The sequence below is a fragment of the Aquarana catesbeiana genome, linkage group LG02, assembly GCF_042186555.1.
Source record: "Aquarana catesbeiana isolate 2022-GZ linkage group LG02, ASM4218655v1, whole genome shotgun sequence".
Taxonomy (NCBI): domain Eukaryota; kingdom Metazoa; phylum Chordata; class Amphibia; order Anura; family Ranidae; genus Aquarana; species Aquarana catesbeiana.
Genome location: NC_133325.1, coordinates 56,522,180 through 56,534,898, shown reverse-complemented (window position 1 = coordinate 56,534,898; position 12,719 = coordinate 56,522,180). Strand labels below are relative to the sequence as shown.

General features: G+C 41.9%; 1 protein-coding gene across 1 annotated transcript in view; it reads left to right on the top strand.

Annotated features, from left to right (window-relative positions):
• The window catches only part of HIKESHI (heat shock protein nuclear import factor hikeshi), a 33,640-nt gene that overhangs the window by 16,291 nt on the left and 4,630 nt on the right, over positions 1-12,719 (top strand). The window contains exons 3-4 of the mRNA XM_073612947.1: positions 1,730-1,881; positions 9,839-9,957. Coding sequence (XP_073469048.1) covers positions 1,730-1,881; positions 9,839-9,957 — 271 coding nt within the window. The remainder of the gene's footprint in view (positions 1-1,729; positions 1,882-9,838; positions 9,958-12,719) is intronic.

The following is a 12,719-nucleotide window of genomic DNA, read 5'->3' as shown; positions in this document are numbered from 1 at the left end:
TGTCCACAGGACAACTATTAGTTGTACACTCTACAAATCTGCCCTTTATGGAAGAGTGGCAAGAAGAAAGCCATAAGAAGTCCTGTTTGCAGTTTGCGAGAAGCCATGTGGGAGACACAGCAAACATGTGGAAGAAGGTGCTCTGGTCAGAAGAGACCAAAATTGAACTTTTTGGTTTAAAAGCAAAACGCTATGTGTGGCGGAAAACTAACACTGCATATCACCCTGAACACACCATACCCACTGTGAAACACGGTGGTGGCAGCATCATGTTTTGGGGATACTTTTCTTCAGCAGGGACAGGGAAGCTGGTCAGAGTTGATGGGAAGATGAATGGAACCAAATACAGGGCAATCATAGAAGAAAACCTGTTAGAGTCTGCAAAAGACTGTAGACTGGGGCGGAGGTTCACCTTCCAGCAGGACAACGACCCTAAACATACAGCCAGAGCTACAATGGAATGGTTTAGATCAAAGCATATTAATGTGTTAGAATGGCCCAGTCAAAGTCCAGACCTAAATCCAATTGAGAATCTGTGGCAAGACTTGAAAATTGCTGTTCACAGACGCTCTCCATCCAATCTGACAGAACTTGAGCTATTTTGCAAAGAAGAATGGGCAAAAATGTCACTCTCTAGATGTGCAAAGCTGGTAGAAACATCTCCAAAAAGACTTGCAGCTGTAATTGCAGTGAAAGGCGGTTCTACAAAGTATTGACTCAGGGGGGCTGAATACAAATGTACACCACACTTTTCACATATTTATTTGTAACAAATGTTGAAAACCATTTATCGTTTTCCTTCTACTTCACAATTATGTGCCACTTTGTGTTGGTTGATCACATCACTTCACAGAACAGCTGTATTTATACTAAGATTAAATTACACACAGGTGGACTCCATTTACTGATTAGGTGACTTCTGAAGGCAATTGGTTCCACTAGATTTTAGTTAGGGGGTATCAAAGTAAAGGGGGCTGAATACAAATGCACGCCACACTTTTCACATATTTGTAAAAAAATGTTGAAAACCATTTATCATTTTCCTTCCACTTCACAATTATGTGCCACTTTGTGTTGGCCTTTCACATAAAATACATTTACAGTTTTTGGTTGTAACATGACAAAATGTGGAATATGTCAATGGGGTATGAATACTTTTTCAAGGCACTGTATCTCCTAAACGTGCACCATTTAGGAGATATTTACTTTAGTAGTGCCGGTAATGTCACCAGCGCATGCGTACTGTACTCAATGGATGCCATGTAGCGAGAGCCATGCTGCGGCTGTGTCAATGACGTCATTGTGGCTCTGCCAGTCATGTGACCGCATCCTGCGAACCAGGAAGGAAGACCGGGTGAAGATGGAAGCCCCAGGGCAGCCATGACAGCGCTTTGCTGAAGGGTTTTGTTTTCAGGTAAGTCTTTCATAATGTGCTAGTAATGCGATGCATACTAGCACATTATGCTCTTAACTTGCTTTTTTATTTGTGGTTTACTACTGCTTTAAGGGGTTTTATGTTGCTGTCTTCGCCTCCATTGCAGAGATTTACTGTTACTTCCCTTCCCTGTGACATCCTACCATTGGGACAGAAAGGGGAAATCTAGTCGGCGTGGGCACAGGGGGGCAGTAAAATAAGCTGTTGGGATTCTGACCCTTCCCTACTCTATCCAAATCGGAAACGAAAACTTTTACCTAGAGTTGGGCTTTAACATCTGTGTGTATATTGTAGGGGAAGGCAGCCAGCACCCATTTGGAGCCATGAATTTGCCCCAGACCCCTTCGGTGGCACAGATAGGAATTTCGGTTGAACTGCTCGAGCAGCTGGCACAGCAAACTCCAGTAGCCAATGCGGCCGTGTCGAATGTGGACTCGTTTACTCAGGTCAGTATGAGACTACAGACTAAACTAGGAGAAGATGTTCTGATGAATATTTTGGTCATTGTATATAGTCCACCATTAGTCAAAGTGAAAAGGTACCATCGGAAAATGTCACACAGAGTTTCAGCAAGTTTACCATCAATCGTCTTAAGCCTAGTACACACTATGAGAAAATCGGATGAATGATCGTCCACGACGGTGCGAATCATGTAACTGAGAATGATGTATAGTGTAGGGTCGTTCTTTTCCTCCAATCATGTGCAGTGTTGTTTTTTTTTTTTTCTATTTGGTTATATCCGTACGATTACTGTACACATTGAACGAAAAACGGTCGTTGCGTTCACGTAGTTGGAATCAGCTGTTGAAACACTATACCAGGGATATGCAATTAGCGAATCTCCAGCTGTTGCAGAACTACAAGTCCCATGAGGCATAGCAAGACTCTGACAGCCACAAGCATGACACCCAGAGTCAGAGGCATGATGGGACTTGTAGTTTTGCAATAGCTGGAGGTCCGCTAATTGCATATCCCTGGTCTATACTAACGAACAGATAATCGACTGAAATTTTCATACGATTTTCTTATCTTGTATACGGGCCTTTTGCAAAGAGAGCAACCACTACTAAGTACAGTAGATGAAACCCAATGCATTACTTTTAAAATCTTGTTTGGTTTACGGAACAAAAATGTACTGGCTGCCCACTAGAGGGCGGTCTACCACTGCACAGAATGCAAAGAGAAAGAATAGAGGCGTTTTTTATATATTTTCTGGAATATGGCGATGACTACAAAATAATCTTTTGAAAATTGTTTTTTTCTTTCAAAAATTAAAAAAATAAGATTATATTGTGTCTTCTTTGAATACAGTGCCATGCGTGCACTGTATTGTTTTTTTTACCCACTTGAAGATGAGGCCTTTTTTGGCACTTTTTTATTTACATGTAATAATCCAGTATTTTTAGAAAATTACTTAGAACCCCAAAACATTTATATATTTATTTTAAAGCAGAGGCCCTATGGAATACACAGAGAATTGCAATCTTTTTGTCACATGGCATTTTCACAGGAGGTCTGGTGCTAGAATTGCTGTCTATGATCTAATGAGCAGGGCCCTCTGATCCCTCCTGTATTGTCATGTACAGTCTGCCCTCATGTTGTAAAGCACTGCGCAAACTGTTGGCGCTATAAAAATCCTGCATAATAATGATCTGATGTGTGTGGGACAATCGCTGTTTGCGTGCATGCGTTCGTCCTTGTGTGTGAGCAGTGATGGTGGGGGTGCTATAAAAAATGTATTTATCTTTAAACTATCACTTTAAATTTTTATTTTTTTTTAATAAGCGATCACATGCAATATAAATATGTGATAGCAATAGGCAGTGACGGGTACTCTTTATGGAGAGATCTGGGGTCTATTAGACCCCAGATCCATGCTCTGCCCTTAAAAATATTTGATCACACCAGGATCGGTGTGATCAAATGCTTTTCGTTTTTAAAAATGGCGCTGTTTATATCCGGGGAAACCGAAAGTGATGTATTCTCATCGCTTCTGAGTTCCTATACCCTAGAGGTTAAGAGAGCTGTTCTGGTCTCTGTGTGCCCATGTGATCAGCCAGCAGAAGCGCCAGCTGGTTAATCGGGTCTCCCCTGTGGGACGGGAGATCCCTGAAAAGCTGGAGAAGTGTGGGGGGGGGGGGGGGTGGAGTGTAGGTTCCCTTCTGCTGCTTGTAAAAGCAATCCAGCGGCTAGTTAGCTGCTAGGACTGATTTTACAAGAGAGCCGACCGTCTGCTCTAAAAAATATCAGGATGATGCCTGCAGCTGCATTATCCCAGTATAACCGCTTGAAGTCGAGCGACGTACGTTGCTGGTTTTCAAGTGGTTGAAAAAAAATATCTCCCGTTCCATCACGTATCCCAAAAATAAAATCTTGTTGTAGTGGTCTTTTGAATCCCTATGCGAGTCCTTTCTAATCATAACCTGTATAATTATACTAGGGATGCACCAATACCATTTTTTTTTTTTTTTTTTTTTTTTTTTTTTTTTTTTTTTTTTTTTTAGTACTCGCCAATACCAATTACCGATGCCTACCGCAACTGTTTTGTTTTCGCTTCAGCTGTCAGCAATGATACAAAGCATTGAAAAGTTATTTACAAATGAAATAAATAGATTTTTGTTTTTTATATTGCACTTTTTCAATGTGAAATGTGTAAATATATGTTAATATACAGTGGGGATGGAAAGTATTCAGACCCCCTTATATTTTTCACTCTTTGTTATATTGAAGCCATTTGCTAAAATCATTTTAGTTCATTTTTTTCCTCATTAATGTACATACAGCACCCCATATTGACAGAAAAACACAGAATTGTTGACATTTTTTCAGATTTATTAAAAAAGAAAAACTGAAATATCACATGGTCTTAAGTATTCAGACCCTTTGCTCAGTATTTAGTAGAAGCCCCTTTTGATCTAATACAGCCATGAGTCTTTTTGGGAAAGATGCAACAAGTTTTTCACACCTGGATTTGGGGATCCTCTGCCATTCCTCCTTGCAGATCCTCTCCAGTTCTGTCAGGTTGGATGGTAAACGTTGGTGGACAGCCATTTTTTGGTCTCTCCAGAGATGCTCAATTGGGTTTAAGTCAGGGCTCTGGCTGGGCCATTCAAGAACAGTCACGGAGTTGTTGTGAAGCCACTCCTTCGTTATCTTAGCTGTGTGCTTATGGTCATTGTCTTGTTGGAAGGTAAACCTTCGGCCCAGTCTGAGGTCCTGAGCACTCTGGAGAAGGTTTTCGTCCAGGATATCCCTGTACTTGGCCGCATTCATCTTTCCCTTAATTGCAACCAGTCGTCCTGTCCCTGCAGCTGAAAAACACCCCCACAGCATGATGCTGCCACCACCATGCTTCACTGTTGGGACTGTATTGGACAGGTGATGAGCAATGCCTGGTTTTATCCACACATACTGCTTAGAATTAAGGCCAAAAAGTTCTATCTTGGTCTCATCAGACCAAAGAATCTTATTTCTAAACCATCTTGGGAGTCCTTCAGGTGTTTTTTTAGCAAACTCCATGCGGGCTTTCATGTGTCTTGCACTGAGGAGAGTCTTCCGTCGGGCCACTCTGCCATAAAGCCCCGACTGGTGGAGGGCTGCAGTGATGGTTGACTTTCTACAACTTTCTCCCATCTCCCGACTGCATCTCTAGAGGTCAGCTACAGTGATCTTTGGGTTCTTCTTTACCTCTCTCACCAAGGCTCTTCTCCCCCGATAGCTCAGTATGGCCGGACGGCCAGCTCTAGGAAGGGTTCTGGTCGTCCCAAACGTCTTCCATTTAAGGATTATGGAGGCCACTGTGCTCTTAGGAACCTTAAGTGCAGCAGAAATGTTTTTGTAACCTTGGCCAGATCTGTGCCTAGCCACAATTCTCTTTGAGCTCTTCAGGCAGTTCCTTTTGACCTCATGATTCTCATTTGCTCTGACATGCACTGTGAGCTGTAAGGTCTTATATAGACAGGTGTGTGGCTTTCCTAATCAAGTCCAATCAGTATAATCAAACACAGCTGGACTCAAATGAAGGTGTAGAACCATCTCAAGGATGATCAGAAGAAATGGACAGCACCTGAGTTAAATATGAGTGTCACAGCAAAGGGTCTGAATACTTTGACCATTTGATATTTAATTTTTTTTCTTTTTTAATAAATCTGCAAAAATGTCAACAATTCTGTGTTTTTCTGTCAATATGGGGTGCTGTGTGTACATTAATGAGGGAAAAAATGAACTTAATTGATTTTAGCAAATAGCTGCAATATAACATAGAGTGAAAAATTTAGGGGGTCTGAATACTTTCCGTCCCCACTGTATATGTGCAAAACTATTCACTAACAAAGCAAACAAAAAAAAAAGTTTTAATTGTTTATCATTTATAAAATAGACGTGAAAAAAAAAAAGGAGGAAAATAATAATAATTAAATGGAGAATAGGGAGTTTAAGGCTGATTAGAGTAAATTAGGGGTTAAACATTTGTTTAGGAACATTTGTTCATACCTTTGATGTGCAGATGAAGAAACAGAAAGATACAAAAAGAAACAATGTTTCTTTTTATTTTAGTGTTTCAGCAATAAACATTGCCTGCTGCCTTTTTTTTTTCTCACAGCTCCAATTACAGGACTTCTTTAACACTTCAGCTGTCAACAGGAGAGACCCGCTGAAAGCTCAAAGAACCGAGCTTGAAAGTATCGGTTTCAGGTATCGGTGCATTTGCATGAGTACCGATACTTGTGCAAATACTCGGTATTGGCGCAACCCTAAATTATACTGTATTCCACGCCCCACATCATAGGAGCCATTAGGGAAGATTTACTAAAACTGGGCAGTTGTGCATAGTAACATCAGCTTGTTGAATTAAGCTTTGACAATAAAACCTGGAAGCTGATTGGTTCCGATAATGTGTGCACCAGTTTTAAGCCTCGTACACACAATCGGATTTTCAGCAGGGATTGTGTGATGACAGACTGTTGGCCTAAAATCCGACCGTTGGTACGCTCCTTCAGACAATTGTTGTCCAACTTTCCGTCAACAAATGTTGGGTGGCAGGCTAGTAAATTTATGCCGGACAACGGTCTGTTGTCAGATTTTCCTATCGTGTGTACACAAGTTCGTCACACAAAAGTTGAAAGTACAAAACACGCATGCTCGGAATCAATGCTCACCAAACACGACATTAGCAGAAGGTGCCCAAAGGGTGGCGCTCAAGAGCTTAAATTCCTTGTAGTACGTCACTACTTTCGTTTGTTGGCCGACAATTGTGTGCCGTTTTGTATGCGAGACAAGATCCAGGCACACGCCCTTCGGACAAAAGTCTGACGCTTTGTTGGCCAACAATCCGATCGTGTGTATGAGGCTTCAGTAACTCACCCCCATCCCTTAAAACTGGACTGGACTGCAGGGCACTGATACCAGGTCAAATTCAGGTACTTGCACTGATTGCATTAAAAAATACAGACTATTAAATATTAATGAATACAGAGCTGCCTAAATTTGTCTTTTATGTGTCTGGAATTCAGCTTACACAGGGCTGAGGACTTTTCTGGCCCAATATGACAGCAGTGTGCCAGTCGAAGTGCACTTGTGCTGTCACATTTATTATTATTTCAGGTACTTGTATAGTGCCATCAAGTTACGCAGCGCTTTACATATATTATGCTTTCATCAGTCCCTGCCCTCAGGGGGCTTTCAATCTAAGGTCCCCAACTCGCATGCATATATTGCCTTGAAAAAGTATTCATACCCCTTGAAATCTTCTACTTTTTGTCATGTTACAACCAAAAACTGTAAATGTATTTTATTGGGATTTTATGTGAAAGGCCAACACAAAGTGGCACATAATTGTGAAGTGGAAGGAAAACGATAAATGGTTTTCAACATTTTTTTACAAATATGTGAAAAGTGTGGCGTGCATTTGTATTCAGCCCCCTTTACTTTGATACCCCCTAACTAAAATCTAGTGGAACCAATTGCCTTCAGAAGTCACCTAATTAGTAAATAGTGTCCACCTGTGTGTAATTTAATCTCAGTATAAATACAGCTGTTCTATGAAGCCCTCAGAGGTTTATTATAGAACCTTAGTGAACAAGCAGCATCATGAAGGTCAGGGATAAAGTTGTGTAGAAGTATAAAGCGGGGTTAGGTTATAAAAAAAAAAATATATATATATATATATATATATATATATATATATATATATATATATATATATATATATATATATATATATATATATATATATATATATATATATATATATATATATATATATAAAATATATTCTCCCAAGATTTGAACATCTCATGGAGCACTGTTCAATCCATCATCCGAAAATGGAAAGAGTATGGCACAACTGCAAACCTACCAAGACATGGCCGTCCACATAAACTGACAGGCCGGGCAAGGAGAGCATTAATCAGAGAAGCAGCCAAGAGGCCCATGGTAACTCTGGAGGAGCTGCAGAGATCCAAGCTCAGGTGGGAGAATCTGTCCACAGGACAACTATTAGTCGTGCTCTCCACAAATCTGACCTTTATGGAAGAGTGGCAAGAAGAAAGCCATTGCAGTTTGCGATGTTTCACAGTGGGTATGGTGTGTTCAGGGTGATGTGCAGGGTTAGTTTTCTGCCACACATAGCGTTTTGCTTTTAGACCAAAAAGTTCAATTTTGATTTCATCTGACCAGAGCACCTTCTTCCACATGTTTGCTGTGTCCTACACATGGCAAACATGTGGAAGAAGGTGCTCTGGTCAGATGAAATCAAAATTGAACTTTTTGGTCTAAAAGCAAAACGCTATGTGTGGCAGAAAACTAACCCTGCACATCACCCTGAACACACCATACCCACTGTGAAACATGGTGGTGGCAGCATCATGTTGTAGGGATACTTTTTCAGCAGGGACAGGGAAGGTGGTCAGAGTTGATGGGAAGATGGATGGAGCCAAATACGGGACAATCTTAGAAGAAAACCTGTAATGCCGCCTACACACGACCAGACTTTCCAGCAGAAAAGGTCCGACGGAATCATTCCGTCGGACATTCCGATAGTGTGTGGGCTTCATCAGACCTTTACTTTTGAAAATTCTGACGGACCTAGAAATAGAACATGTTTCAAATCTTTCCGACGGACTCAATTCCAACCGCTCGTCTGTATGCTAGTCCGGACCATAAACAATGCAAGGGGCAGCTATTGGCTACTGGCTATTGAACTTCCTTTTTTCTAGTCCCGTCGTATGTCATTACGTTCTAAACGATCGTACTTTGGTGTGATCGTGTGTAAGCAAGTCCGTTTCAGCGGAACTCTGTCGGAAAGACCGTCAAAGTCTACTCTGACTGAAAGTCCGCTCGTGTGTACACGGCATTAGAGTCTGCAAAAGACTTGAGACTGGGGTGGAGGTTCACCTTCCAGGAGGACAACGACCCTAAACATACAGCCAGAGCTACAATGGAATGGTTTAGATCAAAGCATATTCATGTGTTAGAATGGCCCAGTCAAAGTCCAGACCTAAATCCAATTTGAGAATCTGCGGCAAGACTTGAAAATTGCTGTTCAGACGCTCTCCATCCAATCTGAGAGAGCTTGAGCTATTTTGCAAAGAAGAATGGGCAAAAATGTCCCCATCTAGATGTACAAAGCTGGTAGAGACATCCCCAAAAAGACTTGCAGCTGTAATTGCAGTGAAAGGCAGTTCTACAAAGTATTGACTTCGGGGGGCTGAATACAAATGCACACCACACTTTTCATATAATTTTTTTTTCTTAAAAACTTTGAAAACCATTTATCATTTTCTTTCCACTTCATAATTATGTGCCACTTTGTGTTGGTCTATCACATAAAATCCCAATAAAATACATTTACGTTTTTGGCTGTAACATAACAAAATGTGGAACATTTCAAGGGGTATGAATACTTTTTCAAGGAACTCTACATGAACATACTAGGGACAATTTAGACATGAACCAGTTAATCTACCAGCATGTCTTTGGAGTGTGGGAGGAAACCCAAGTACCCATGGGAAAACCGCACAGGGAGACCATGCAAACTCCAGGCAGGTCGTGCCATGGTTGGGATTCAAACTGATGACCTCAGTGCTGCCAGGCAGAAGTGCTAACCACTTAGCCACTGTGCTGTCACCTGAGAGAAAGGGGGGGTTACTCGTGTGCTTTTTCATACTCAAAGGTATCCGGTATTTTCTTTGCTTAACAGAATGTCAGGGGAGCAAATGACACGTATGTTCTGCTGGGGAGGTGGCATCTTGAAATATGTGCAACAATCGGGTTTTCTAAAAAGTGGTCATAAACCCTCACCTATACCCAGTGATGTGACTGGCCTCAGGTGCTACAACCACTTTAAGGGGTGGTTCACTCTCCTTTTGGAATTTCATTTTTTTCCATTTTTTTTTCCCCTTCCAGTTCACTCAGAAAATGTTGGACAACTTCTATAATTTTGCCACATCATTTGCCATATCCCAGGCACAGATGACACCTAACCCTTCAGAAGTCTTCATACCAGCCAATGTGGTCCTCAAATGGTAAGGAAAACCTGTAAAGCATTGATTTTTTTTATTTTTTTGGTAATCATGCTGATTATATTGCTGTTTGGGTTGGACATTCAGACACAATGGTTTTGCCTGAAAGTGGAATCAAAAATGACATGCAGTTGGACACTAGCATTAATATAGAAGTTTTGTGAAATCGCACAGCAGCTTTGACACCCCATGGAGAGAGAGGGTAGTTCTAGCTGTATATATATAGTTTTCTGTAGAATACATTTTTAAAGAATTCCTAATTTTTTAAAGGGTTTTCCGGACATTGCTATTTTCCCACTGGTGAAGATATAAATTAGTAGTTTAAGGGCTCGTATACATTTGTGTTGTCTTCTGAAGAGCGACGCTTGGTGGACTGTTCTTCAGAGTGCATTTGAAATGTAGTGAGGAGACCTTATGTCCCTTCCTCCCTTCCTGGTTTATAGTGCTATTAAAGCGGAGCTCCACTCAAAAGGGTAAGCTCCGCTTGTCTGCCCCCCACACCTTTTGGGGGGGGTACCTGGTTTTGACAGGTACCCACTCCCACTTCTGGTTCAGTTCGGCGCAGCCCCTCTCCTCCTTCCCCACAGCTTACCCATTCACAAAGCGCAGCGCGCTTCATGCATGCGCTGTAGGGAAGTGGCTGTTTTCCCTTAGTGGAGATGGCGGCAGCAGCACCCGGTAGACTATTGAAAAATTTGACTCGGGTGAGGACACTCATGGATACCTGGACAGGTAAGTGTCCATATATTAAAAGTCAGCAGCTACAGTATCTGTAGCTGCTTACTTTAACCCTTTCGCTGCCAGGTCCGTACGCCGGCGGGGGGTATCGCACACAATCTCGTGGCTGCAGCCACCGGGATTGTGTTTGAAACTGACAGACTCCTGCCTGTTAGGTGAGTGCATTCGGGCAGCTCCGCTGCCGCCAAATCGCTCTTCCACACCCCTGGTACCGGCGCCCCCCACCGCTGCCGCGCCCCGCCATACTTGCTACTGGGCTCCGCTTGCCCATCGGCAGGTCTGGGAGCTCCATGGTGGGTGCCAGCGGGTAGAGGGGAAGAAGAGTGGACACACATCCGCTCTCCTCCCCTTCTTCATGTGACCCGGAAAGCGACGTCTCTGACGTCACTTCCGGGTCAAGCTCTCTGTGTTTGCCATGAAAGGATGTTTTGCAATGCAAGCTGCATTGCAAAACATTCAGTGGAGTACAGGGGAGACATGCAGAGTCTTTTATCTTAGTAAAGAGAACCTGTCTTGTCCCCTATAAGATGGAAAAAAAGTTAAGTTGAATTAAAATTATATATATATATATATATATATATATATATATATATATATATATATATATATATATATATATATATATATATATATATATATATATATATATATATATATATATATATATATATATATATATATATATATATACACACACACACACACAGTGAGAGCAAAAATTCTAAAGCCAGACCTCCTCCGTAAAACTAAACTGATAGCTATAGGGGGCTTTTGAAGCGTCACCTATAGAAAATATAGGGTAATGAAGTTTGACACCATTTCACGGCACACATGAATTGGCATGTTGAGTATCTATTTACTCGGCGCACCCTCGTCTTTTATATTTTACCAAAAAATGTGGGTAATTTATTGTGTTTGTTTGCTCTAAAATTCATGTTGGTGTGTTTTTTACTGAAATTTTGTGTTGCCTAGACCTTTGCGGTAATATCGTGTGACATAAAAAATTGCAGCTACAACTATTTTGTTCTCTATGATGTCTGCTTTTAGAAAATGATGATAAATCAATATAATAATATACACAATCTAATACTGTATATTACAGTTTACCGGTCTTTACGTGTGATGGCTGCGTTCGTTTTTATTATTCAGGCTAAAAAATATTTTCAGCATGCACAGAAAAATACCTGTTTATTTTGCCAGGAATGCTGTCCTGGTCACTTCCTATGAGCTGAACTGGAAGCGTAAAACAATCAAATCTCCCTTCTGTAAACTACTAATCTCCCCATCCCACATGTAATGGGAGATGAAGAAAGGCAGACATATTTGTAGTTCAGGCTGGGTAGCAACAATGGTTTTCTCCATGGATAAATAAGTGTGGCCATGAAAGGACAGGAAGTGTTTTATTTGCAGGATTACCAAGTGAAAGTAAAAGGGGGTGGGGGGAGCCAAAAAAAAAAAAAAAAAAGGTAAAAACGAATGCAGCCGTCGGGTGGATTTGATTTAAATCATAATTTTAAAAAGCAACTGTCATCTCTGTCCCGTAGTGGCTCCTCCTCTGCCCCGCTGTTGACTCACCGACAGTCCCATTCACTTTAATGGGACGGCTGGTGAAGCGGCAGTGACACAACAAGGTGAGGGACGTGGCGGTGTAGCGTCACATATGGCGACCCATCACATTTGGCTACACGCTAGACTGCGCGACGCTGCCATATGTGTTCCAACACTGCGGCGATCTGCGCTTGTGCAAAATTTTGTGGCCACACCCCTGAGTCCAGGTTCAAGCCCCACCATCCAAGTGGACATAGAGTTAGATTATAATTATGCCGAGCGAAGTGAGGCCGTGCCCGGAGCGTGGTGAGCAAAGCAAGCCCGCGAGGGGCCCTGTGGCAAAGTGGTCTTACAACAGTGTTGGAACGCATATGGCGGGGTCGGACATGCGCACTCCAGCGGGTAGCAAAATGTGATGGGTAGCCGAATGTGACGTGACAGTGGCAGCAGGCGAGCGGATGAGTGAGCTGTGAGTTAAC